Source organism: Dermochelys coriacea, chromosome 20, assembly GCF_009764565.3.
Source record: "Dermochelys coriacea isolate rDerCor1 chromosome 20, rDerCor1.pri.v4, whole genome shotgun sequence".
NCBI classification, from domain to species: Eukaryota; Metazoa; Chordata; order Testudines; family Dermochelyidae; genus Dermochelys; species Dermochelys coriacea.
Genome location: NC_050087.2, coordinates 5,957,649 through 5,984,143, shown reverse-complemented (window position 1 = coordinate 5,984,143; position 26,495 = coordinate 5,957,649). Strand labels below are relative to the sequence as shown.

At 55.9% G+C, this 26,495-nt stretch overlaps 1 protein-coding gene across 2 annotated transcripts in view; it reads right to left on the bottom strand.

Moving 5' to 3' along the window:
- COL2A1 (collagen type II alpha 1 chain) overlaps positions 1-26,495 on the bottom strand; it is a 63,745-nt gene that overhangs the window by 17,059 nt on the left and 20,191 nt on the right. For both annotated transcript variants that reach the window (XM_038378088.2, XM_038378089.2), the window contains 23 exons: positions 20,934-20,978; positions 19,969-20,022; positions 17,764-17,862; positions 16,793-16,837; positions 16,436-16,534; positions 15,105-15,158; positions 13,691-13,798; positions 13,184-13,237; positions 12,267-12,365; positions 10,793-10,846; positions 9,580-9,678; positions 9,033-9,086; positions 8,317-8,370; positions 7,561-7,614; positions 6,806-6,859; positions 6,149-6,193; positions 5,216-5,314; positions 4,324-4,431; positions 3,520-3,573; positions 2,391-2,444; positions 869-922; positions 352-405; positions 73-180 (listed from right to left, as the gene is read on the bottom strand). In XM_038378088.2, the coding sequence (XP_038234016.1) occupies positions 73-180; positions 352-405; positions 869-922; positions 2,391-2,444; positions 3,520-3,573; positions 4,324-4,431; positions 5,216-5,314; positions 6,149-6,193; positions 6,806-6,859; positions 7,561-7,614; positions 8,317-8,370; positions 9,033-9,086; positions 9,580-9,678; positions 10,793-10,846; positions 12,267-12,365; positions 13,184-13,237; positions 13,691-13,798; positions 15,105-15,158; positions 16,436-16,534; positions 16,793-16,837; positions 17,764-17,862; positions 19,969-20,022; positions 20,934-20,978 (1,602 nt within the window). The remainder of the gene's footprint in view (positions 1-72; positions 181-351; positions 406-868; positions 923-2,390; positions 2,445-3,519; positions 3,574-4,323; positions 4,432-5,215; positions 5,315-6,148; positions 6,194-6,805; positions 6,860-7,560; positions 7,615-8,316; positions 8,371-9,032; positions 9,087-9,579; positions 9,679-10,792; positions 10,847-12,266; positions 12,366-13,183; positions 13,238-13,690; positions 13,799-15,104; positions 15,159-16,435; positions 16,535-16,792; positions 16,838-17,763; positions 17,863-19,968; positions 20,023-20,933; positions 20,979-26,495) is intronic.

The window sequence follows — 26,495 nt, the reverse complement described above, 5'->3', positions numbered from 1 at the left end:
CCAGCCCCCACTCTCTCAGGCTGCCTTCCCAGTGGGGTCATGGGGGAAGGAGCGGGACTTGGCTTTACCAACCTGTGGACCAGGAGCACCGGAAGAACCCTGTGGACCCGGGGCCCCAGCGTCTCCCTTCTGGCCAGATTCTCCTTGTTCACCTTTAGCGCCGGGTTGGCCATCAGCGCCCTGCATTAGGAAGGGAAGAAAAAGCACCCACGGTGAGACGTGGCCTCTCTGCGAGACAGGTGCCTGGTGCTGGGCATGTGGCACAGTCATCACTACGGGAACATGGCTATTGAGGGGCGGGATAGAGAAGGAACCTGGACGACAAGGGTCAGCAAACATGGCTTTACTCACGGGAGGTCCAGCAAATCCAGCAGGGCCAGGGGCTCCAGGCTCACCACGATCACCCTGAAACAGAAAGGACTGGGGTTAAATGGGGGGCCCAGGCAGGAAACACCCCAACCTGGACAGCAAGCTCTATGGGGCAGGAGGCATCTTTGTGCTTCCATGTCTGTACAGCATCTAGCACCCTGGTTCTCGACCTTGTCCATTTGGGGACACTCCCCAGGAGCCTCTCCCATGTAGCTGGCACCCAACCCCTATTTAGTCGGGTGGTCTCGAACTCTTGACACCTGTTTTTGAGCCCCATGCACAGGGGGTCACGACTCCCCTGACCTAGCACAATGAGCGGGGCCTCTGGCGGCTATCCCCATCAATCAGAGCAATGTTGGCAAGAATGGGGAAGCCGGCGAATTCCCCGGGGGTGGTCTCTGAATTGAGAGGGGCACAGACCCCGCCCCCCGGCCAAAGGTCTCAGTCCCATTGTGTGAACCAAGGTCTGGGGACCTAAGATTGTTGGCATCACACTTACCGGGGCGCCACGAGCGCCGGCAGCACCAGATGGGCCTGGGGGACCCAATTCACCCTAAACAGGGAGAAAGAAAGAGATGTGAGAGCAGTCAGGGGGATATGGCGCCAGAGGTTGTAGATCATGTGGGACTCGGCTCTTCCTGCTTCCACAGCCTCAGTTTACCTTCCGCATTCTGCACCCCCTGCTTGGCCTGAGCCCAGCCCCATCCCTACCATCTTTCCAGACCCCAAAGCCCTGCCCAGATCTCAAGCTCCACCTACAGCCTGAGCTTCCTCTCAAGCCCCTCCTCCAGCTCCAAGACACACCCATGCTCCCGAAGCCGCTCCCCCAGCCCCTCCGTTCCCTCGTTCCCCCATAACCTGCCCACACTCCAACCTGAGGACTCCCCCACCCCACCCCCCAGCTCAAAGTTCTCCCCATGGCACCAGGGTTGCCATATTTCTGATTGCAGAAAGCCGAGCACACTTGCCCCACCCCTTCTCCAAGGCCCCTCCCTCCATTGCTCTCTCTCCCCAGCCCTGGCTCACTTTCACCGGGCTGGGGCAGGGGGTTGGGGTGTGAAAGGGGTGAGAGGTCCGGCTGGGGGTGTGGGCTCTGGGGTGGGGCCAGGGATGAGGGGTTTGGGGTGCAGGAGGGGGCTCAAGGCTGGGGCAGGGGGTTTGGGGGTGAGGGCTCCAGCTGGGGGTGTGGGGGCTCTGGGATGGGGATGAGGGGGTTGGGGTGTGGGAGGGGGCTCAGGGCTAGGGCCAGGGGGTGGGGTGTGGGGGGTGAGGGCTCCACCTAGGGGTGCGAGCTGTGGGGTTTGGTGGGGGATGAGGCTCCAGGCAGGAGGGTGGGGCCGAGAGGTTTGGAGTGTGGGAGGGGGTAAGGGGTGCAGGCTCCAGGCGGCACTTACCTCAGGTGGCTCCCAGAAGCAGCCAGCATGTCTGGCTCCTAGGCAGAGGGGCCAGGCGGCTCCGCATGCTGCCCCTGCCCACAGGTGCCACCCCTGCAACTCCCAATGGCCACAGTTCCGGGCCAATGGGAGCCGCGGAGCCGGTGCTTGGTGTGGGGGCAGTGCGTGGAGCCACCCGGCCACGCCTCTGCCTAGGGGCCACAGGGACACGTCACTGTTTCCAGGAGTCGCACGGAACCAGGTAGGGATAGGAGCCTGCCTGCCCCACTGCACTGCCGACTGGAGCCACCAGGGTCCCTTTTCAACCAGGCTTTCTAGTCGAAAACCAGACGCCTGGCAACCCTACATGGCACTGGCTCAGCTTGTGCCCTGAAGCCCCGCCCACATGCCAAGGCCCCTCCCACAGCCCAGTGACCCTCCCAGCTGGGCTATGGCTCTTGCAGTATCTCTGGCTCCGGCAGCCTGATCTATGTACACCTGGGGGGAGTCACTGAGGAGCACAGACCTTCGTCACCGAGAGGCTGGGAAATCCATGGGGTCTGAGCAGTGAACGTTGCTCTTTATGCCCTCCCACCATTGCACTGACTGCCCCCAGCCAGGCGTCATGCAGAGTTCCTGGGTTCTTACCTTCTCGCCGTTGGGACCAGAAGGGCCAGGGGGACCGATCGGACCTGTCAAACCCTGGGAAAGGGAAGAGGGAGAGGAGGGTGAGCAGATGGCTGTGAAGAGCACCTGCTGCCTGTGTGTGCAGGGCAGAGCCCAGTGTGAGCCAGGGGCTGGGTTAGTGTCAGAGACTGAACCCAGACCTTCCAGGTTCGCTGGCTTCTCTGCAGCATGGAGGGCCATGCCTCAAAACCCTGAGGATCGGTTTTAAAACAGCAAGGGAGTAATAACCCTCTGCCTGCTACAGCCTGACAAATGCTACCTAGCTCCAGCTCTGCCTGACTGCTATGCAGCTACAACTGTGCTAGACTGCTACATGGCTACAGCTGGACTCCTACCCTGCTCCAGCTCTCTGCCAGCTATGTGGCTACCGCTCTGCCTGACTGCTACAGCCTGACTCCTACACTGCTCCAGCATGTGGCTACAGCTCTGCCTGACTCCTACACTGCTCCAGCATGTGGCTACAGCTCTGCCTGACTGCTACAGCCTGACTCCTACACTGCTCCAGCACGTGGCTACCGCTCTGCCTGACTGCTACAGCCTGACTCCTACCCTGCTCCAGCTCTCTGCTTGCAATGAGGCTACAGCTCTGCTTGACTGCTACCCAGCTTCAGCCCAACTGCTACCCCGCTACCGCTCCCTGCCCGTGAACCGGCTACAGCTTGTCTGCTGTACTCCTACAGCTGTGTGTGACTGCTACCCAGCTACTGCTCTCTGCCAGCTATGCTGCTACAGCCTGACTCCTAGACTGCTCCAGCTCTGCGTGCTACCCAGCTACTGCCTGCCTCCCTGCAACACTTCTACAACTCTACCTGACTGCGACAGCTCCCTGACAATTCCCACTCTGCCGCTACTCTTCCTGGCCAGTAGGGCTTTCTCACTGCTACACCGTGACCGCTTGTTCCCTGACCGCTGTAGCGCTCTGCCTGGTCTCCACACAGCCGCAGCTCTCTGCCTGACCTTTAAGCTACCCTCCAGCATATGTCCCCAGGGTCAGCTGCTTGCGTAGCTAGACAGGCAGATGGCCGGGATGTTGCATGTTCACTCAGTCCCCGTGACCATCTGAGCAAGTGAGGCCTTCCCCTCTACTTACTCTTCCGCCGTCCTTGCCGGGAGCTCCTTCTGGGCCTTTCTCGCCGACATCACCCTGTGGGAGGAGATCAGAGAGACGTTACCACCCAGCCGCCAGTACGGCCGAACCATCCCAGGGCAACAATGGGCCACAAGCCCCTCCCCCGCCCCATCAGCTCAGAGAGGGCAGCGAAGAGATCCCAGAGAATGATCAAGAACCAATGGGGGCTTAGGCTGTTTGATTGGCAGACGGTCTTTCACCTGCTGCAGGTGATAGAAATGCTTAGAGTCTGGGACCACAGATCATCTAGCCTGATCTCCCGTGTGTCACAGGCCACCCATACCACCCGGCACTCTACACCCAACAACCGAAAGTAGACCCAGGTATCACGGCCCACAGAAGACCAAGCTATTGCATGCCACAGGTCGGGGCTAGGTGGGACCGAGGTTCACCAATGCTCCTGCAACAGCTGGAAATTGCTTAGCACTTCCAAAGATCTGATGGAAGCCGCTGATGTTGTGTCCCCCTGGTCTATGGGTCTGAACTCTCTGCATTAAGGTTGACATCCCTGAGGCCAAATATATTCAGTGCTGGGTGGGCAGGTTCTCCTTCCCATATCCCCCCTTCTTCACATGAACGTGGCTAGATCCCATAGCTCCATTGAAGTCAATGGGGCCAACTCCCAGCGTCTATAAATCAGCATCACGACATTGCAATCATTACATCTTCCATAGCTCTCACCCGTCGGGAATCCAGCCCTGCGTGTATGCCTGTCTGCCCTGTGCAATACCTGACCCCTGAAGTCCCGGGGAAGGTGCTACTTACCCTGTCTCCCTTTGGTCCAGAAATACCAGCTGCTCCCCTCTCACCGGGCATCCCTTGCAGACCAGGGGGACCTTGGGCACCAGTAGGGCCAGATGGACCAGTCGCACCCTAGAGTGGAGAAACACAGCGAGGTCACTGAACAGCTGCATGTTTCCGGATCCTGAGGGAGCTGCTGTCCCCCATCACTGGGCCTGGGGGGGGGGCTAGAGCAGTGATTCTCCACATTACCCCCGACCATCCTGGAACTCCCTACCCGCCAGCAAAACGGGAAGGAAAGGATAGTCACGACACTGCCACCGTTCATGGCCCAAGTTGAGAACCCCTGGACTGTAGCTCCAGTGGTTTCCTAAGTCAAGGTCCTAAAGCTAGAGTATGAGGTGGACTCATCAACTCCCATTTTAAGTGCCGCTGTAGGGGAGGAGTTGCACTGGGAAAGCCATGCTCTGGGTGATGCAGACGGGGCAGGATTGGCCACGCCCTCTTCACATGCACGGAGCTGCACTATGATAGCAATCAAGCAAGGCTGAGCAGTCAGCCTGGGCTGCTCTGTCCCAGGCCATGCGAGGCTCTGCCCTGGTGGAACGTTCTCCCATCGGACAGACAGGATGCTTAGGGGCCCAGCCCTTTGAGGCCCTTTTAAACATGATGCCCACAAAGCCTGCAGCTGCTAAAGTCAGTTTTCCTGTCCCCCTCCCAGGGCAAGATCTCATCCTGGCGATCGGTATGATGCCACCCCGGGTGGGGATTGAACCGTGGCCCTCTAGAGCTGAAAGCCTGAGCCTCACATGTCAAAGCTAAAGGACCGGTTCTCTCAGCCAGGACACAGCAGCTAGGACTGAATCTGCTATGAGAGAGAGACAAAGAGCTGCCCGGGTTACACAAGGGAACCTACCTTGGGTCCATCGGTACCAGGAGTTCCAGGGAGCCCTCGAGGGCCCTGCAGACCTTGTGAACCTGGAGAGCCACGTTCACCTGGGAAGCCACGTTCACCCTGCCATGGAAAGAGACATTGTTAGGGAGAGGTCACAGCTGGGGACTGGCCGGCGCAATTAAAGGGTCCTGCTGGTTTTATCACACGGTGATATGCAGAGGTGGCTGCGTATCAGCGCTGGGTGAATGTTCCCTCACGGCTGCCTGGTAGATGCTCTGGGATTGCCTGGAAGGTGCTGTAGAAATACCGGGGGGTTAAACAGGGCACCCAAAAATGGAGAGACCAAAACTGAAAGGTGGCTTTTTACCGTTTTGCTGCCAGTGCCCTGGAGGGGGCGGTTAATGGTGGAAGGGGCGCTCGGGGCGATGCTAGCGGAGATGCAACAGGTGCTGAGACCATGAGCAGCAGATACAGGGCCAAGAACAACAGCAGTCTTCTTCTTCTGGGTTTGTACAGTGCCTAGCGTGATGGGCTCCTGGTCCAGGACAGGGGCTCCTGAGCACTACTGTAATACACCTAATAACTAATGTACAGCACCTAGCATCATACAGCCCTGTTCCGTGACTAGGGCTCCTGGGCACTACCGTAATACACCTAACAACTAATGTACAGCACCTAGCACCATGTGGCTCTGTTCCATGACTAAGGCTCCGTAGTGATACTGTAATACATAGCATACGTAGCAATAATAATGTATAGCACCTAGGACAACAGGGTCCTGATTCATGCTAAGGGCTCCAGGGCACTACCGTAATATAGCTAATAAAGCACCTAGCGTGATGGGCTCCTGGTCCAGGACAGGGGCTCCTAGGCGCTGCCTTAACACCTAATAAATAATAATAACCCGGCTGCTGAGCTTCCGGCTCTGCGACCCGGAGGACGGATAGTACTTACTCGGGGACCCACGAGGCCTGGGGTGCCAGCTTCTCCGGGGACGCCCTATGGAGAGCAAGAAGGGGGAGACGGCAGTTACACTCCGAGAGGGAGGCTCCTGGGCAATAGAGCTTCTTCCCTAGCCAGAGACGCACCACCCCATGCAGAGAGAAGATGGGAACAGACCTACAGCAGGGCCCACTCTTCCCAGGTGCGGTGGGGTGAGTTTGCCCTGGGGGAGACTCTGGCTGTCATTTGACTCAGACCGGGCGGACGTGCAAATTGGCAGCAACGTGCGAGCGAGGGTTGTTTCTGACTAGCAGCTTTCGAGCGGTGCAAGGGGACCAGTCTGGGCCTGGTGCATCGCACGCACTGTCTCGCTCCCGAGGTGGCCCAGGAAACCCTAGATGGGGGTGGTGACAGGAGGGCAGCATGCTGAGTCTGACAGAGCCCCAAGTTTAGTGGTCATCTGGCTTCTTCAGTGACTCAGGCGTTTCCCTCAGGGTGGCTTGAGCCAGGTGGGCTGAACCTCCCTGACTCAGCGCCGGCACCAGGGGACTAAACTCCAGGGGAACCCTCCTCCTTGCAAAGGGGACTCAGTTGCCAGCTCACATGGCAGCTCTGTTCATGGCCTGCAGTGAGGAGCTAAGGAGGCTCTGGGATGGGGTCTGAACTCACCTGATCTCCTGGCTTGCCACCTTCGCCTGGAGGACCTGGGGGGCCGGGGAGTCCCTAAAAGGAAGCAGTGCAGAGAGGTTAGCCGTGATCGTAGGTTGCTCATGTCCACACTGCACTGGAAACCCGGGTCTGTGGGCCTCGGGCTTGTGGACTCAGTGTTTCCAAGCCTGCGCTTGAGCGTCCACACTGCACTGTAAACCTGGGTTTTCAATTGCTGGGACCGGATCTCAGAGCCACGTTAACGCGTCCACACTACGCAGACCTTCTGACTCGGGTCTGTGGCTTGAACTGCATCCACACTGCAGAATGACAGGGCCTCGATTCACAGCAGGACTTGGGCTCTGACCCACACCCCCGAGCAGGGTCCTAGGATCCGGGTGCTTGCTGCCCTGAGTCAGACTGATTTGCGTGTAGATGGAAGGGGGGCATGGGCTCAAACCCGAGTCACAGCCCAGGCTTAGTATGCAGTGTAGACACATCCTCAGTCTCTGGGCTGTGGGGCATGTTCAGATCATGTGTTGGGTGACAAAGGGCCCAGCTGGGATTCTGGATCTGGCACATGTGGCATCCGCTCCTGGAAGCAGCCAGCCTGCTGGCACTAGGGCTGATACATGTGTCTACAGCCTCCAACAGAGATACACTGAGCAGGCCCGAGCTCCGGGTTGTTTAGGGGGATGGAACTCGGGGTGCAGGTATTTACAGGACTGCCCCGACCCCACACTGCAAAAGGGTTAAAAGGCATCACTCCTACTCACCTGGAAGCCAGAAGGACCTGGCGAGCCCTGCTCACCCCTCTCTCCAGCAGGTCCCTGCAGAAGGAAGGGAGAACTGTGAGCATAAACTACATCTGGTCCTGACCCCAGATTTAGGGCCCAATGGGGAGATGACACCAGTGATAGGACAGGGCTACGGTGCCCGTGATGGGACCGGACATGTCATCCAGGACACCCACCCTGTGTGGTAGCCCTTGAAGTCGGATATCTGTGATGTGCCTGGTTTGTTTTACTTTGATTTGTTCTCTAAACCAGGTTCCCCTATGTTAGAGCAGCCAGGTTCTGGCAAAAAAAATTAAACCCAGAGTGCCCTGGGGAACATGTGGGTTCTACATTGCAACCGGATTCCACTCAGCATCCATCCACCCGTTATTGAGTGAAGTGTAGACTGGCAACTCACTGACCAGGCGTGGTATAGGGTCCCAGTATGGCGAACTGGGAAAGAGGCAAGACCCCCAGTCTGGGTGAACTGGGAAATGATCCTCCAGTCTGGTAAAGGAGGAGGGTCCCCCAGTCTGGGGTAACTGGGCAAGGGGCAGGGTCTCCCAGTTTGGAACTGGGAAAGGGGCAGATCCCCCAATCTAGTGTAATGGGGTCTCCCAGTCTGGGTTGCTCTACAGGAAAGAAATCCCAGTCTCTGTGACCAGCCTATGGGTCAGCCATGCTGCCCAGGTCCATCTCTGTATTGTGGCTAGAGAGACCAGCCTCGCTGATTTCCTTCTAGCAGCAAGTACTCACGGAAGGTCCGGGGGGGCCAGAAGCTCCTGTCTCACCATCTTTGCCAGGAAGACCCTAGAGAGAAAAGAAACCCCCAGGGCATTGATCAGTGAGCCCTTTTTAGCTACCAGACTGCAGTGCTTTTAAAATCCCACCCCGGGACCTCGCAATCTTTCTCTGCTCCTGTTGCAACGGACTAGGCAGCAGTAGATTTCTCCATCTATCTGTCCATTTATCCAGTTGTCCGTCCATCCAGCTGGGCTCTCACCTGGGCCCCGTATCACTAGGGCGTTGGTGCACCCACCACATTCTGAAAAATCAAAACGCCGCTCCTTGAGAGAGGAGGGTGCTGAGTTCAATTCCTGGCTCGGCCCGGCTGAGTCACTTAATCTATCCGGCCCTGTTTCCATCTGTACAATGGGGCTCCCAATGCTGCCTTTGTCACACATCGATTAAGTGACACTCCTAAAACAAGATCTCTGCCAGCCAGGGGCAAAACTGGGAGGGAATCTCCCAGGAGCAGTGCAGGGACCCCTGTGGTGGGGGATATTTGAAGCTAGACTGGAGAGCCTTCTATTAAAAGTGCAAAGGGGAGCAATCCTGCCTTGCCCCCTGGGAAATTGACTGACCAGAGTCTGATTCTGGGCGTGGCTGCCTGCAGGGAAGGGCTGGGATCTCTCCATGGGGTGTCAGCCTGTGTTGTAATAGAGGGGGGCGGGGAAGATAAACCCACTTACTCTCAGACCAGGAGCGCCGGGCAATCCCTTCTCTCCAGCTTTACCAGCCTCGCCCTAGGAGAGAAGAGAACACACGGCACGGTGAACGAGGCTCCGATGTGACCAGAACAGGCTCGGGGATGCGGCAGGTCACCTCCACTAGCAGAAGCTGTCCAAACTGACGTCAGCAGGAGTGATACAAATGGGGTCCATGGAGCTGGGGCTAGCCCAGTCCTGGCTCCGCTCTGGCTGAGCTGAAGAAACAGCAGCTCCACGGGGCACCTGGACACATTGGCGCCAACTGGGGGATTTCCCAGGGTCCTTTGCTTTGGGCCTCTCATTCCTCCTTTGCCCGATGACCGACTCAGTGGCAAAGCTCACGACAAGCTACCCCTGGCGCAGGGCTGTACATGTGTATATGGACTGCAGAGATGGACTGCGGGGGGGCCCACTGCCACTGCAAGATTCTCCATCCCCCGTGGCCTCATTGGTGCTGTCCCTTGGCCCACGCTGCCTGGTGGGAGGGGGGCCTGGGGGGTGGGGTACCACTTCAGGAACGTGTACTTACATTAGCACCTTTTGGCCCTGGGAAACCCATGACGCCAGGCTGCCCGCGAGCACCTTGTGGACCTGGCGGGCCAGGGCGACCGTCCTCACCAGGGGCACCCTGCAGGGAGGCACAGAGGTTGGCACGTTAGTGGATGATCTCCCTCTTGCACTCTGAGCAGCCCCACATGCAGCCTGTAGGAACCTGCGGCTTAGTCTGGGCAAAAGTGCTGGATGTCCCATCAACTGTTGCATTCTGCACTCAAGGCTCAGGCACCAATGGTGCCAAAGGGTGGGGGCTTCGTTCCCCCCAGCAAAGCGCTGAGTTAAGGCTGTGCTGTTTTTGGCATTACGAGGCACTGCCCTGTCCCAGGAGGGGCGCACATTGCCAGGGGGCATTCTGAAAGTCCCATGATCACCCACCACTTAGCCACGCTCCCCTGGAACACGCCTGCTAGCACATAGCACACAAACACATGCATTAGTGCTTCTTCCCCAAAATATCTGTGCCCCCTGCCCCAGCATTGCCCAAAGCATAGCACTCACCCAATATCCCCTCCCCAATCACAGCCCCCCCTCTGCACCCCCCAAAGCACAGCACCCACCCATTATCCCCTCCCCAATCACAGCCCCCACCTAGCACCTCCCAAAGCACAGCACCCACCTAATATCCCCTCCCCAATCACAACCCCCATGTAATATCCCCACCCCAATATCCCCCCAAAGCACAGCACCCACCCAATATCCCCACTCCAATCACAGCCCCCACCCAATACCCCTCAAAGCACAGCACCCCCCTAATATCCACTCCCCAATCACAGGCCCCACCCAGCACCCCCCAAAGCACAGCATCCACCCAATATCCCTTACCAAATCTCAGTGCCCACCCAATATCCCCCCAAATCATAGCCACTCTCTAATATACCCCCAAATCACAGCCCCCACCCACTACCCCCAAATATCAGTGCCCTCCAAATATCCCCACAAATTTCAGCCCCCACCCAGTACTCCCCAAATCTCAGTACCCTCAAAATCACAGCCCCCACCCAGTACCCCCAAATCTCAACACTCACTCAATACCCCCAATGTCCAATATATACACCCAAAAACTTAGAGCCCACCTAGTACCTCCCAAAACTCAGAAGCCACCTCCTAGCCCTTTCCCCAAACTCAGCACCCCCTTAATTCAGTGCCCCTCAGAGCCCAACCCAGGAAGGAAGAGGAGTCTCACTTACAGAAGGACCGACTTTGCCTTGAGGACCAGCATCACCAGGGCGCCCAGTGAGACCCTGATGGAAAGAAGGAGGCAGGGAGTTAGGACTTTCCTGCGGGTCCCTGCACTAGCTCTGCTCTGTGCTGGTTGTTCCTGCTTGTTTTACTGGCACTTAGGAGACATTGAAACAGCAGTCAATTCTCCCGTGTCTTTGGAGGAGGGGATACCTCTGCTGCACACTACACAACAGGGCCCTGATCTCAGCTGGGGCAGGGACTGTCTGTCGCTGTGTGTCTGTGCAGCGCCTGGCACCACGGGGCCCTGATCTCAGCTGGGACAGAGACCATCTCTCACTGTGCGTCTGTGCAGCGCCTGGCCCTGATCCGTTAGGGCCTCTGGGTGCTACTGGAATGCAAAGAAAAAGAACAGAGCCTTTGTCATGCCTAGAGGAGCCCGGGCGTGGGAATTATCTCCACTGCGGGGGAGGGGAGGAGTGTGACTCTCAAGGGGGAGTCATTGGGGCTGGATGCTTTGAATACAGTATTCAGTGTCCTTCTGAGGATCTGCCCCTATATGGTTCAGCCTCACTGGGTCACGTCACCAGCCAGGAGACTCCTGCAGCAGCCAGTTACCCTGGAGTCTGGCAGGGAGGGCTCAGCACGGTTGGAGCGCCCCCTGTCGCTGGGCTGCAGGGCTGCACATTCCCTTATTACCACCTGCCAAAGGCTCAGAGGGGAGTGCGCCCCAGTGGCACCCGGGCTGTTATGGTTGGTGCCACCTGCTGGTGCCTTGAGAGAGCGACATGTGCAGAAGATGGGACATCGGTGATAAAGCGCTGGCTAGCAAAGGGAAAAGGTCCATCCAAACCTCTGGGATTTCAGTGATAGGCGCCTCCTGGTTTTGACAATATCTGCAATACCCAACGCTGGGAAACGTGGCTATGTATCTGCAAGGGGCAGGGGGGCCGTCACCGAAACCCAGCTCTCGACATCCCCTCCCCCCCGCCCCCCAAAAGTCTTATTCAGGGCCATTGACAGCCAGTGCTTCCCCTTACTGGTACCCACGTGCCGTCTCCTGCCTAGACTCTGGCTGAAGAGCAAACAGCTGGCGTTCTTGGCAGCACCGCATGCCAACCCTGTGGGTGGGTCATTAGCAGAGTGATGCCTTGGGTTCTCTGGAGGCATGTTTGTCAGAGGGTGGAGATGGATGGCAGGAGAGAGATCACTTGATCATTACCTGTTAGGTTCACTCCTTCTGGGGCACCTGGCATTGGCCACTGTCAGTAGATAGGATACTGGGCTGGATGGACCTTTGGTCTGACCCAGTATAGCCATTCTTATGTTTTTATGAGAAGCATGGGAAGTTGGGGTTCCATTTCTGCTCCCCCACCCCCATCCCAAATAAAGTTGCTTTCTCTAAACATCTTAACCCTTTCAGTCCCAGTTGTCAAGGCCAAGGTTGGCTGGAAGCTGATGCCATCTCCCCTTCATTCTCACCCTCGCGCCAGGCAAGCCGGGTTCTCCGGGACGTCCAGGATCACCAGTGGCTCCTTTAGGCCCCCCAAGGCCAGCGGGACCACGTTCGCCAGGGGCACCCTGTTCGGGGATAAGGAAGACATACACGTTAGCCAACCCAAGTCTAGGGGGCACCCAGGGGCCGGAGGCTGCACCACAACCAGTCTGGCTGGGGACAGGCTGGGCTGACGAAAGAGGCCTTAGCGTGTAATTGCTATGGGCCCCAATCTGGCTCCCGCTGAAATCAACGTGACTAAGGCTGCTGTGTGTTGGGTCGATCCCTGTAAAAAGGTGCACTGGCCCTTTGAGGACTGGGATGGGAACTCCTCGGAGCCAGCCCAATCCAGCCTCGAAAGGTACTTGGGAGACAGGAGACATGGGCAATGAACTGATCTCATACTACCTCTGTAGTCTCCAACCCCCTCTCCTCTCAGCCTCTACTTCAGAACCAGGAGAGCAGGGCAGGCTGGGAAATGGAGTCCACCATGGCAGCCCTATGGCAAATCCCACCTGGGGGCAAGGCATGCTGGGAAAGAAGGGACATATATAAACCACAGCTGGGCGCTCAGAGAGGGCAGGAAGTTGGCTCTTTCCAGACAGAGCCCAGTGCCTTATGTTAGGGGCGCCTTCTTTTTGCTCAGGAACGGTTCTGGGGGCAGATGTTGCCGAGCTGACCCAAGCAGTCATGCAGACGGTTGAGCGGCCCTCCTCCTGGGTGGACTGCACCAGACCCCAGGGCAGGGGATGTTCCTCTGCCTATAAATTCCACCCAGGTGCCTTTTTTGTCCAGCCTCTCCCAGGACAGTAAGATGCCTAGGCTGAGTCTATGGCAGGTGACCCCTAGATCATTTGCTACCCCCATATTCTGCTCATTGAACAGGGGCAGTGATTTCACTCACCTTGGGCCCAGCGAGACCATCCTGACCTGGGAAGCCACGGTTTCCAGGAGAGCCCTAGGAAGGAGGAGACGACAAGGGTGGCATCAAGGTATTAGGTACCACTATGCTCCCTCCACTAGTTTCCCGGTACTGTACAGGCCAAGGAGATGGATGATCTCAGCAGTCCCCACTCCAAGCCACACACCTATAGCTGAGCTCACTCTGAATTGGGAGTTCCAGGGCTCGCCCTGGGGTGGGCGTTACACTGCGAATCCCACGTAGCGGACACACCATGAATGCCGGGGGCTTGCACCATGATGGGCTCACATCACAGGGGCTGCCGATCCTGCAGCTCACCCCTCCGGGTGGCCTTTACACCCTGGCTCCTGGGGATCCTGCCACCACGGCCATTGCCCTGTGTATCCCAGGGCTCGTGCCACGGTGGCTGTCACCGGCTTTCTGTCCCGTTCCAGGCTGCCAAGCATGGTGGTGCCTCCAGCGTGGAAGCATGATGCTGATGGCACTTACTCTCTCTCCGGGGGCTCCGACAGGCCCAGCAGCACCGGGCTCACCACGGCCACCTCTCTTGCCTTCTTCGCCAGCCGGGCCGGGTGCTCCCTGTGGCCCTGCGGGGCCCTGTGGGGGGACACAAGGAGAGCATGCATTAGGCTTTCTCGTCCTCTCACCCGGCGCGTAGGACAGTGCGAGGGACCTTCCTGTGCCAGCCACTGCGGTACATGGCCTCTATCTCCTATCAGCTGAGGCATGTGCATTGCAGGCAGGCAGCGTGGTCTAGTGGGTGGGGCCTGGCCCTCGGAGCCAAGTGACTAGGGTCCTATTCCCAGCTCTGCTGTGTGACTTTGGGCAAGTTGCATCCATTTCCTCTACTAACCTCTGTCTGGTTTGCTTCGACTGCAAGCTCCCCCATGGCAGGGACTGCCCGTACAGCCCCTAGCGCCGTGAGGCCCTGATCTCAGATAGAGCCTCTTAGAGCTGTTTAATAATAGCAACGTAGAAGGAACTCTGGCCAGATCCACCTCTCAAGCCATTGTCTCTCTCTAAACAGGAGCACAATGCAGTTCTGAACTGTTTGTGACCGCCCATCAGCACAAGGGTCCTGCAGGGTGGGCCAGATCCTGTGCTGGTGTAAATCAGCTATAGTTCCTCAGAAGTCAGAGCTGAGCTGATTTACACCAGCAGAGGATCTGGCCCCATTGTATTCAGGCTGGTTAATGGAGCGGTGAGAGAATGTTCTTGGCCTAGCAGAGAAGTTCTGGGAGGCAGAGGCTAAATGCAACAGGGTGCCTATTGTTTCCCTTCCGTGAGTTCAGCGCGAGGGCCCGGCAGGGCTTGCTAGCCAAGGGGCCATTTAGGGGAAAAGGCTCATTAACTGCGGGAGAGACTCTCTCTTCTGCCAAGCGTGCCGTGAAGCGGGGAACAGGTGCATGGGGGAATGAGGGCTACCCAGTACAGTCAAGGGATGGGATTCAAACTACACCCTGGGGAGGCAGGGCAGCCTAGTGGCTAGAGCACTGGACTGGAACTCAGAATATCTGGATTCTGTTCAGGGCTCTGCTGGTGACTTTAGGCAACACGTTTCCTCTCTCTTTCCTCCCGCACTGGTTAGGCCATCAGGTCTTTGGGGCAGTATGTGTCACTCACTATGTTAACCACGTTTCTCCTGGAGAGACTAGGTCAGGACGTATCCTGTACATTGCTGTTAGGGCCCAAGGCTTGGGAGGAGAAGGTTGTCATTCTGTGCTCAGCGCCTGAGAGTCCTGCCCAGAGGACCTGCGGGCGTGGGCTGGAGGGTTACATCCAGGGGGCATCTGCGAGGGCACAACTGCCCACCACTGGATTCGTGCTGGATGGCCCATGACTATTAATCACAGGAATTCGTCAGACCGTAGATCACATTTGAGCTGGTTTGCTGGATACTCACCGATTCACCTTTGGGACCTTGTTCACCTTTGAAGCCTGCAATGCCGGGGTCTCCCTGCAGAGAAAGAGAGAGCTGTCACTCATCGTCCCATGGGACCAGAGCCCACACGCTCCTCCAGGTATGTCTCTGCAGGCCGTGAATGCCGCTCGGGTGTGGATTTCCAAGGGAGTGGTGTTTGCACACCCTGAAATATCCGATGGCGTACGCTGATCCCTTTCCCCGGGGCACATGGCAGGGGGAGGGGGATTTGGGGCACATGGCCTAGAACAGCAGCCCAGGGCAGAATTTGTGGCAAAGGGAAGGGTAAGCGGCATCACGAGCAGTGTCTGGCATGGGGGATAGGAGATGCCGTCAGGTGGAATCCGTGGTATGTGAGAGGGGAAGGTGGCAGTGGGAGGAGAATGTGGCCCGGGGGTGGCTGTGGCATCGGGGGCGGGAAGTCGGCACTGGGGAGAGACTGTGGCATTGGCAGGGGTCGGCACCGGGGAGAGGCTGTGGTGGCGGGGGAAGGGGAGGTGTCAGCACCGGGAGGAGGCTATGTTGTGGGGGGGGTCGGCACCAGGAAGAGGCTGTGGCGTCGGGGGGTCGGCACTGGGGGAAGGCTGTGGTGTTGCGGGGGGTGTCAGCACCAGGGGGAGGCTGTGGCACGTGGGGGGGGGTCGGCACCGGGGACAGGCTGTGGCATGGGGGGGTCAGCACCGGGGACAGGCTGTGGCATGGGGAGGTTGGCACCAGGGGGAGGCTGTGGTATCGGGGTGGGGAGGCTGTGGCATGGGAGGGTCGGCACCGGGGACAGGCTGTGGTATGGGGGTTGGCACCGGGAACCGGCTGTGGCATGGGGGGGTCAGCACCAGGGACAGGCTGTGGCATGGAGGGGTCAGCACCGGGGACAGGCTGTGGCATGGGGGGGGGTCGGCACCAGGGACAGGTTATGGTATGGGAGGTTGGCACCGGGAACAGACTGTGGCATGAGGGGGTCGGCACCGGGGACAGGCTGTGGCTTGGGGGGGTCAGCACCGGGGACAGGCTGTGGCTTGGGGGGGGAGGGTCAGCACCGGGGATAGGCTGTGGCATGGGGGGGGTCGGCACCGGGGACAGGTTGTGGTATGGGAGGTTGGCACCGGGAACAGACGGTGGCATGAGGGGGTCGGCACCGGGGACAGGCTGTGGCTTGGGGGGGGGTCAGCACCAGGGACAGACTGTGGCATGGGGGGGGTCAGCACCGGGGATAGGCTGTGGTATCGGGATGGGGAGGCTGTGCTGTATGGAAGGGGGACGCGGCATTTCTTTGCGCTCTTCTTTGCTACAGACCTGCTCCCCCAGGTTCTTACCGTCTGACCTTTGGGACCCAGAGGTCCAGTTGCACCTTGAGGTCCGGGAGGCCCACGTGGCCCAGGGAACCCGGGGGCACCGGCAATTCCAGGAGCGCCCTGTTGACAGCACAGAGGAGGTGGCGGTCAGGAGGTACAAGCGAAGAGTACAGCTGTCCCCTCGCCCTGCAGCCCAGAATCCACCACATCCCTTGGCTCAGCATATTCATGCGGCATTAATTCCCACGGCAGGGGCAGATGTACCTACTGAGTTGGGCCAAGGCGACTGGAACCCCCACCCGCTTTGCTGTTGCAGGCTCGGTCCCCCCCACTGAATTCCCCACTTCCCCTTGGGCGTCAAGGCCAAGTCCTACTCACAGCTGATCCTTTAGCGCCAGGGATGCCGTCAGTTCCGGGGTTACCCTAGAAGCAAGGAGAAGATCAATGAGCGACTAGCAAATCCCTTTCCAGTGGGCCAGGGAGGTCCTATGGGGTCTCAAGGGGAGCTGTTGTAGGTTCCACCAAAGAAACAGGAGCGAATTCAGCAGGGAAAGAATTACTCCACAAATTCCCCTCTGGGGAAAGGGTAAGAGGGCTGTGACTAAGGCTAATGCCCTGCAGTGACAGGTATCAATCAGACTAACAGCTGGAGGGGCCGGAGCAAGCCCTGACAGGCTGCAGCAGGGGAAAGGCAGGGTTAAAATATATTGAGGCCCTGGAGGGACAGTTCAGGTAATGGAACCCGCTAGGAAAGGAAGCTGGATCTAGATTACAATTGATCAGGCACGACTGCTGGCGGGAGTGGTGGCTCCTGCCACAATGCAGGGGGAAGAGATCAGGAATGCTAATGGAGGAGGAGGAAGAATGGTCTAGTAGACAGTGCTCTTCCTGTGTCTCCTTTTGCCAGTCAGCTAGGCCCAGATCCTCAAAGGTATTTAGGCCCCTAACTCCCTTTGATTTGGGTGGGAACTAGGGGCCTAAATACCTTTGAGGATCTAGACCTTCAAGTCCAGCGTGCCTCAGTTTCCCCACTGGTAAAATGAGGTTAATACTCCCTATATCACTCATGGTGGGAGTGAGTGTGACGCCAAATGAGGCTGGCTGACTGGGGCAGGAGAAAAGATACGAGACCAGAAAGGGGTCGTATTTGGAGGTGTTAAACTGGGTGGGGACCCTGCACTCCTGAGGGACAGGGGTTCTTCAGGTAACTCATCACCTGGGCGGGCTTTCTCCTTTCTCTGTGACTATAGCCCTTACCCCCCCCCCCAAAGGCTTGGGGGCAATTAAGGACAAGAGCCCCCCCGGCTAGGCCACCCATCTGCCATGGCACAAAGGGGCCAGTTACTTACAGATGCTCCTGAAGGTCCAGGGGAGCCGGGAGTACCAGATTCACCTCTGGGGCCTTGAGCACCCTCAGGGCCACGAGCACCAGTGGGGCCAGCTTCCCCCTGCAAAGGGAAAGGGAAAAGGGATAAAGAGAGCAGAATCCCACAGCGGAGAGGCAATGCCTAAATGCCATCCTGTTTGAACCACCCTGGCCTGGGAGGCTTCTATGTGGATGGGGCTAGATGCTCTGTCCAGTTAAAAATGGAACAGCCTGTAAACGGGAGAGGTAGCGTGGCTTAGTGGGTGACGCCTCTATGCCTGACCTCTGCCACTGCCAGGTTGCGTGACCCTGTGCAATTCACTTTCCCCTCCCACCCTTGGTCTATGTAGACGGTGAGATCATCTGGGCAGGGTCTGTCTGTGCAGTGCCCGGCATGGTGTGGCTCTGATCTCAGTAGGGTGTCTACATACTTCCCTAGTCTCTCTGGTCGCTCATGATACAGCAGCTGAGGGGGCGGTGTGTGTCGGTGAACCTTTCTACAGAGGACACAAGGAGGAAGGAATCCACTCCCAGCACTAGTATTTATGAGTGTCTTTCTTCTGTCTCTTTGGGAGGATTTGGGGCCACGACTTTCCAAAGCGGCTGGTGACTTCGGGGACCCCAACTGGAGACGCCTTTCAAGAAGCCTGATTTCCAGCATGTGCTGAGGGATCCACCCTCAGAAACCCAGGCCTCTTTAAGGGATCTCACGCCAGGCAGCCAAAATCGCTATGTTTTTGGAAAAGATTGATAAGATTTTGGAAAATTGCAGCCTTCCTCCGCACATACCTTGAGCCTGCACTAGCCCCTGTCCCAACCCGCCACGGCGGCTTTGCCTTTACTTGGGGATTTATTGCTTTTTCAATAAATTCTCTCCCCTTGGGATTAAAGACCCGGCGCTGAATAAAGAAACTTCAAACGCAGCTCACTGCTCTCATCCGACCCACAGCTGCACCAGGGAGGGGGAGATCATGTGTCTTTCAATCTCCTCCAACGAGCCCGCGCTGCTGCTGCTCATAATGAGGATGATTATTACTGAAGTGCCATTGTCTGCCTCTCCGGGACCGCATCTGCATGGTGCCCTGTGCTGTCTGGTAACTGGGGAAACCAGCTGAGAGAACAGCAGCAAGGAGCCAAATGCCACATGCCTCCCAGCCAGACTCCTTCAGGGGGGATTCCCAGGGAAATATCCCTCTAGATCTCTCTCCTCCTTGCTGATCTTACAGGTCTCCCATGCATCTGATTAAATAAATCACCAGGCTGGGACATGTGGGGGGAAGAGATAGGACTTATGGGGGTGCCCCCTGGACTGGACGGAGGTGGCATTGGGAAATCTGGTGGGGGCTGCCTCTTTTCAGATTGTCCTGGCCCTCTGGGTGGTCATTTTTCAGCTGGATGCTTTGCCCCGGGGCCTGGTTTTATTGACTTTTTATTTGTTTAACCAGGGGCTCAATCCTGAGCCAGCAAAGCCGTTAAACACAAGATTAAGGATAAACCTGTGAATGGGTCCCGTTGACGTTAATGGGATTGCCGCACGGGCCTAAAGCAAAGTGCGCGTTCTCCTGGTTCGGGGCCAGAGCACTCAAAATTTTTCAGGGCCGACCCTCTGGGGCAAATCTGTTTACTCCCTAGAGTCACCTGCCATTTTTCTCTCCCTCGCTCTGTTTTTTCTTCTTCTCTTTCTCCTGCTCCCTCTCCTTATCTCTCTCTTTCCCACTCTTTCTGCTTCCTCTTTTTCTCCTTTTTCCATTTCTCTCTCTCTGTTTCTTTATCTGTTTTCTCATTCATTCTTTCTTTTTCATTCAGTTTCTCTTCCATTTTTTCTTTCTTTTTCCCTTTCTTTTCCCATTCTTCCTCTCTTCTCACTCTTCCTTTCCTTCTTTCTGACATTTCTCCCCATCTTGTCTCTCTCTTTCTCCTTCATTCTTTCTGTCATTGACTCTCCTCCCATTCTTTCTTTTCTTTCTCTCTCTCTGTCTCTCCTTTCACACTCACTCCTTCTCATCCTATCTTTGCTCACTGCTCCAGCAGGTGACCCTGAAAATACATGTCAGGCTGGAGGTGAGCGGAGGAACTGAAGCGCTCAGTGGATTTTCACTGATGCTTGCAAAAAGCCCAGGGGAAGGCATTTCTGGCTGGCCCCCCGCTCAGCTACGTGAGAAGTGCCTGCCGGAGACTCATCACCTACCTTAGAGCCTGGGCCGCCGGGGAACCCAGGAGCTCCGGAGGGGCCGACGGGTCCCTGGGCAGACAGAAACAGAAGTTAGAGTTGGCCCTCAAGGAAGAGCAACAAAGTCCAAATTCAAAGATCAGGCAGGTCGCAGCCATTTGGGGACGGTGCGTGGACTGAAGCCCACATAAGCACAGAAAAAGGGCTCCTTATCGGGTGGGGAGGGGGGGAGTGTCGCATGGTTCCCAGAGGGTTAAAATCTAAACCAGAGGGCCCATGAGGTGGGAGCTCCAGGGGACGAGTATAGGCCACTAGAGGGACTCGGGACAGCTCAGTTGCATGGTCTAGACAGGTGGGTCTCGCAGGGGCACTGCCAAGGGAAGTGTGCCAGACATGGGGTACGCACTAGCCCAGGGCTAGCAGCAGTCAGTCCCTACCCATTAGCAGAACAAGTGCCCAGACTAGTGACTATCTCCCGGCGGGGGAAGTGTCACAGGGGGCTCTCATCGTATAGCTCACATGCACACATTGCCAGGGAACTGCACAGAACATGGTGAGCACCACTGGAGGGCTCACTAGCTATTTAAGGGGATACCATCCAATTCCTCTACTCTGCTGGGAGGAAAGTGGAGGGTGGGCAATTGCTGGAGTGAGTGTGTGAATGTTTTCAGTCTTATTGGGGGCGGGTGATCTCTTCGGGACCGGCCCCGGTGTTTTGTTCTGTGTTTGTACAGTGCCTGGCACAACTGGGCCCTGGGGCCGGGACTGGTCCTGAGAGGTGCTACAAACAATAAATAATAACTCGCACTCCTGCGCTTAGGATGTGATGTGGAGGAAGTGCAGGGTACACGGGCCGGGGCCCAGTTAAAAAAATATTTCCAACCCTCTAAAACACAGACAGTTGAGACGGTTTTCAGCAAAATCCGTCCTGTGCAAAGACTGTAATTTTAGAAGATGTAATATACAGAAAACAAAGTACTTACAGGGGGGCCAGCTGGGCCAGGGAGACCATCATTGCCACGAGCACCCTATGGAAGCAAGGCAAAAAGAGAGAGCCTCCTTAATAAGTGACATGACGCGTGACTAGCTAACAGTGTGGTCTAGTGGGTAGTGCACTAGACTGGGACTCAGGAGACCTGGCTTTTGTCCTCAGCTCTGCCAGTAACCTTGGGCCAGCCATTTCCCCTTGATCTTTTCTTTTTTCTGTGTAGATAGTTAGCTTTTTGGGGGCAAGGAGCGTCTCTTGCTATATATTTATACAGCACCCAGCACGGAGGGGCCCTGATCTCAGCTGGGTCCTTTGTAATAAGAAGTTGACAGCAACCAGTGTAGCATTACTCTGCTGGAAAATGTCTGCTTAGGGGATGACTTGTGGCACCTTAGAGACTAACAAACTTATTTGAGCATAAGCTTTTGTGAGCTACAGCTTGAAGTGAGCTGTAGCTCACAAAAGCTTATGCTCAAATAAATTTGTTAGTCTCTAAGGTGCCACAAGTACTCCTTTTCTTTTTTGCGAATAGAGACTAACACGGCTGCTACTCTGAAACCTGCTTAGGGGATGTCGGCGCAAAGGGGGAGGGGGTTAGCCAACGAGCCGCACAAGTTCCTAAGCCAAATTCACCTCTAGTGTCAATCCGTCCGTTTAAATGGAGCAGGGCTGAATCTGGCCCTTTAGATTTTACAAGAAGGGTGGTGACAGGCTCTGACTCCTTTCCAGTTAAAGCTCTGAGGGCAGATGCAGAAAGCAGGAGGGATTTTGCAAGCCACTGGGGGATGCTGCATTCATGCAGCGAGTACAGTATAGGCATTGTAAGTTTAACAGTGTCTCCACATGGGCTGGCACACTAAGCTACAGCCCCTAGGAAGCGCCGTGTAGGAGCTCCCACCGGCAAAACACATCTTCCTTTACCAGTGTATTCTAAATATGGAGTAGAAGTCAGTGGGGCCAGTTCCTTAGATGGTGTCAGTTAACACCGCTCCATTGAAGTCCGTGGACCAGATGCCCAGCTCGTGTAAATCAGCTGTAGTTCCATCGAAGACAATGGAGACGCACCACTTTACACCAGCTGAGGATTTGCAGTTGCTCTTTTACACTAAAAGGGCCTGATTCTAGTTTCGCCTCGACCACTGTTTGCATACTGGAGTCACTCCACTGACTTCTGTAGAATTACTCCTGATTTTCAGCATCCGGCCCATCTACCTCAAACAGGGCTTGAGTGAGCATGGATTTCAGCACCCCCCTGCAAGCCACTAGTCCACAGTGAAGCACAAGTGAGCAGCCATCGTTCCTTTCCTGCACCAGGCAGCAGCTAAGAAAGCGCCAGACACGCTACAGGGGATCAGTAAAGGGGAGCCATCCTGATCTTGGAGGAAGTCCACTGCCTCTGATGGGTTGACACCAGGGTGCACGAGAGTGGAATCAGGCTTTTGATGTGTCTGGGTAGCAGCCATGCTGTGCTTAAACAGACAGCTGAAAAAGTATCCGCGAAGCCTTGCCGTGAGGAATTCATTACCCAGAGGAAAGGGGGCATAAGGAGGAAATGAGATGAAAGCCTGCAATGCCAGGAAACATTTCTTTAGACTTAGATCTGCTTTATTAGGCCACGGACCGAACTCCCAGGGGAAGCAGGAGGAGCCCTGGGCTGGACAAAGCCCTTTATTGTGAAAAACATCCCTGTGTTAGCTGGGGGCTGGGGACTGGACTGCAGAACTGGGACCCAAGTAGCTCTTTCCAGTCTGGCTCTGTGGGTCTGTAGATGTAGCAAACCAAAACCACTAAGGATCTAGAATTGCCAGCCCTAAACATTGAACGGTCAAGAGTCAGGCCTCAGAAATATGAGATTGGCTTAAAAATTATGAATTCTGGGTCTTTTTCTTTGTCTTCCAGTTTATTTTGCAATGGGATCACGTTTCTAAGCTTTTCTCTGCAACTAGAGAATGCATGCTGGCTAGAATCTTGCTGCTTTCTTTTAAGTGAAAGCTGAGATTCTCCCATATTCTCATGACTCCAGGAGCTGGGGCTTTCAGAAAACCACCAAATATCACAATGAAATTGCCAGAGTTGGCAACACAGAGATTGTTAGCGAAGGCTGACACAGTCTGGGCTGTGTCCTGGGTACCAAAGTCTCAGTTTACACTGATGCTGAATTCCACACCAGTTTGGATTGGCGATGCTTGGATGGTTTACGTTACAGACCTTGGTGTAACTTTGACGCTAACAGATGCCAGAAACAGCTGTTTCAAAAGTGCATGTGGCCCGCCAGGAGGCAGCTGCCCTCAGGGAAACTTTGGCCCAAGTCCTCAAAAGTATTTAGGCACTTAACTCCCATTGGGCTGGGGCTATCAGGGGATGCAGGGCCCCACCATGTTCACCCACCCTTATTGGTATGATACCGAAGTATCTTCCCTGACTCTTCATCGGCTTCAAGGAACTCAACAGACGTCTTGCAGGAATCATGGTTGGGGCCAAAATCTCTTGCCGAACTTCCCAGCCATTCCAGGGGCTTTCATGGGCTCAGCGAATGGGGCGGGGGGATTTTATGCTTCACTATGTTACCAGCTGACAGCTGGAAGCCCTGGGGACTTATGAGAAAATGTAGGAAACGTGTCCAGGCACGACGGGCCTACCGGGTACTGCACTGAGCGCCTGAACCGACAGCTTTGCTTAGCAATGCCCAGATCGCCTGTCGCTACGGCTCTTCCGTGTGACACAGAAACCGCCTGTATCTGCAGCTTTGCTGAGCAACACACCAAATGCCTGTATCTACGGCTTTGTTGAGCACCGCAGCAAGCACCTGTACCTACTGATTTCTTACGCAACACTCAGATCTGCTAAGTAATACACAGAGCACCTGTACCTCCAGTTTTTCTATGCAACTAGAGAGCTCCTGTATTGGCTTTTGATAAGCACTGCACAGCGTGCCTGTCCCTAAACTTTTCCTAACTATACAGGATTCTTCCATCAACCTAACTATCGTTTCTCATGGAGTTGGATTACCTACATCGATGGGAAAAAACCCTTCCGTCGCTCCAGGGAGCGTCTTTGCTACAGCAGCAGCACCTGTAGTGTAGACAGGGCCGGCGATTGAGCATTACAGTCTCTCAAATGAGCCATGCACTCGGATGAGAGCACAGTGCAGAGGGCCAGCATGCTGTACAGCTTCCCAGGGCTTCACTGGGTGTCTAGGCCTGACCCTCTATCCAGGGCTGAGTTTCACCCTAATTGCATACTCCAGGCAGGGATCCGCTCCACCTGGCACAATATACCCATGACCTTGAAGAAGACAGCACCTCCCTGTAGGCTGCAAGCAGGGGGCCTATGTCAGGTGCCTAGGCAGATGTCAGGGTCAGTCATGTCAGGCAGATACGGTGCAAAGCAAGGAGCTGAAGCATTGGGAGAGCTCATTAGCAGCTCCCAAGCCTCCCAATGGAGCCAGGGCAGAGTAACCCATGACTGAGGGGTGTTAGGGGCCTATCTTGCAGCGGCTTTTAATGGGACTAGGTTGCATAATCTCTGAGGCCCATTGAAAAAGCCAGCTTACGTGGCTCTGAAGGACATTCAGCTCATTGCAATCTAATGAGAGTCGCTTGGGTGAAGCACACGCAGCCTGAGGCAACCCAATGCATCTTGTTGTTGCAAACCGGGAGGCCCAACACAATCTGACAATATATGGGGCACTGCTGCCAGTTGTGCAGCAAGGCGCTTCCCAAGCATGTCTCTGCTCTGACTCCTGCACCTCACGGCAGCACAATGCAGAGCCCTGCGCTGACTCCTGCAGCCCGCTGCATGTCCCTGCACTGAATTCTGCAGCCAGATGCAGCCCGATGAACTCTTAATTTCTGCAGCCCAGTGCACATCCCAGCGCTCTCTCCTGTGGCCGTTGTAGCCTAGTTGAAGTCACTGTGAGGCAGGAAGTCCAATGCAATATGCTGCCCCGCTGTAATACGATCCAATGCAATGCAGCACATGCCTTCACTAGGCAGCCTGAACCCAGCTGCAGCATAGCAAACAAACAAAGCAAGCAGTGGGATGCAACTCATGCAGGACAGCAGGATTCATGGGGCAATGCACTGCACAGAGACCACACTCATCGCTCGTCTGCAGCACACAGTATTCTCCCCCTGCTGTAAATTGGTCTCTGCTGGGACAGATCCTTGCAACAGGATTGTCCTTAACATTTGCAAAGCCCCAAGCTGCCTGAAGGGGATGGAAATTCACCAGTGGATTGCCTGAGACCAGAGAGAAACCATGCCTTGGGAGGGAGATCAGGCCAGCCAGCTGTTGGCAGATCTGGCCCGTGAGCCGTTTTAAGCCGGCCTGCGAGCTCCTGACAGGGAGCCGGGTTGGGGGCCGCACCACATGGCTCAGCCCTGCTCCAGCCGGGGTGCCAGGTCGGGGCCACACCACGCAGCTCCTGGAAGCCGCAGCATGGCCCCGCTCCGAGGGTCGGGGTCCGCTCCCCGCATAGGAGCCGGAGAAGGGACATGCCACTGCTTCCGAAAGCCGCTTGAGGTAAGTGCCGCTTGGAGCTGCACCCCTGAGCCTCTCCCCCAGCCCCCTACCCCAGCCCACACCCCTAACCAGAGCCCTCAACCCCCTCCTGCACCCCAACTTCAATTTTGTGAGCATTCAAGGCCCACCATACAATTGCTATTCCCCGATGCAGCCCTCAGGCCAAAAAGTTCGCCCACCCCTGCTTTAGAGGGATGCCTGTGGTAGTCCCTTATTCAATGGACACCTCCGCGGATGTTATCCAAGTAGATAATGAGAGCTAAAGACTAAAGATAAAAATGTCCAAAGCACCTCAGTGACTTAGGAGCCTAAGTTCCATTTTCTGGAGTGATTTAGGCACTTAGGAGCCTAAATCCCACCAACCTCCAATAGAACTCAGGCTCCAAAAGTGTCTACATCACTTCTGAAATTGGGACTTAAGCTTCCAGGTGACCTATGCTCCTAAATCACTTGGGCCCCTTTGAAAATTTTACCCGGAGGCGCCCAAATCCCATTGATTTTCAAGGAGACAGAGGCTCCTGAGCACCTCGGTGACTCATGAAAAGAAAGGATTTAAGCTCCCAAATCACCTAGGCACCTTTGAAAATTTTACCCTATAATCTATAGCTTTGGCAACGAAATTGGTAACAGCAGAAGCCGTTTAATTCCAACGTGCTCCCACTGTCAGCATCGTCTTTCGCTTTCTGCAGCATCTCCCCACAAATCAGAACAACTTAAATACATATATATTTTTTTCTCGCTTGGAATGTCCGTGTTGCATCTTTCTGGGATTTCGCCATGACAACAACATGGAGGCGTGGCTAAATTGAGTAATTAACTGGAGGGCGGGACTTAAAGATGAATAATCAATCAAAAGGGGGGGGGGTCTTTGCAAGGAAGTGATACAAATGGAGGAACGGGGTCACGCCAGATTTTCAAGAGGACTCGGCAACCAACATGCAACCAGCCTGCTTGAGTCTTTTCAGAAACCAGCCGCTCGTTTTGCTGGCTAAAAATGGGAGCTGAACACTTTGGAAATCTGACCTGGGTAATG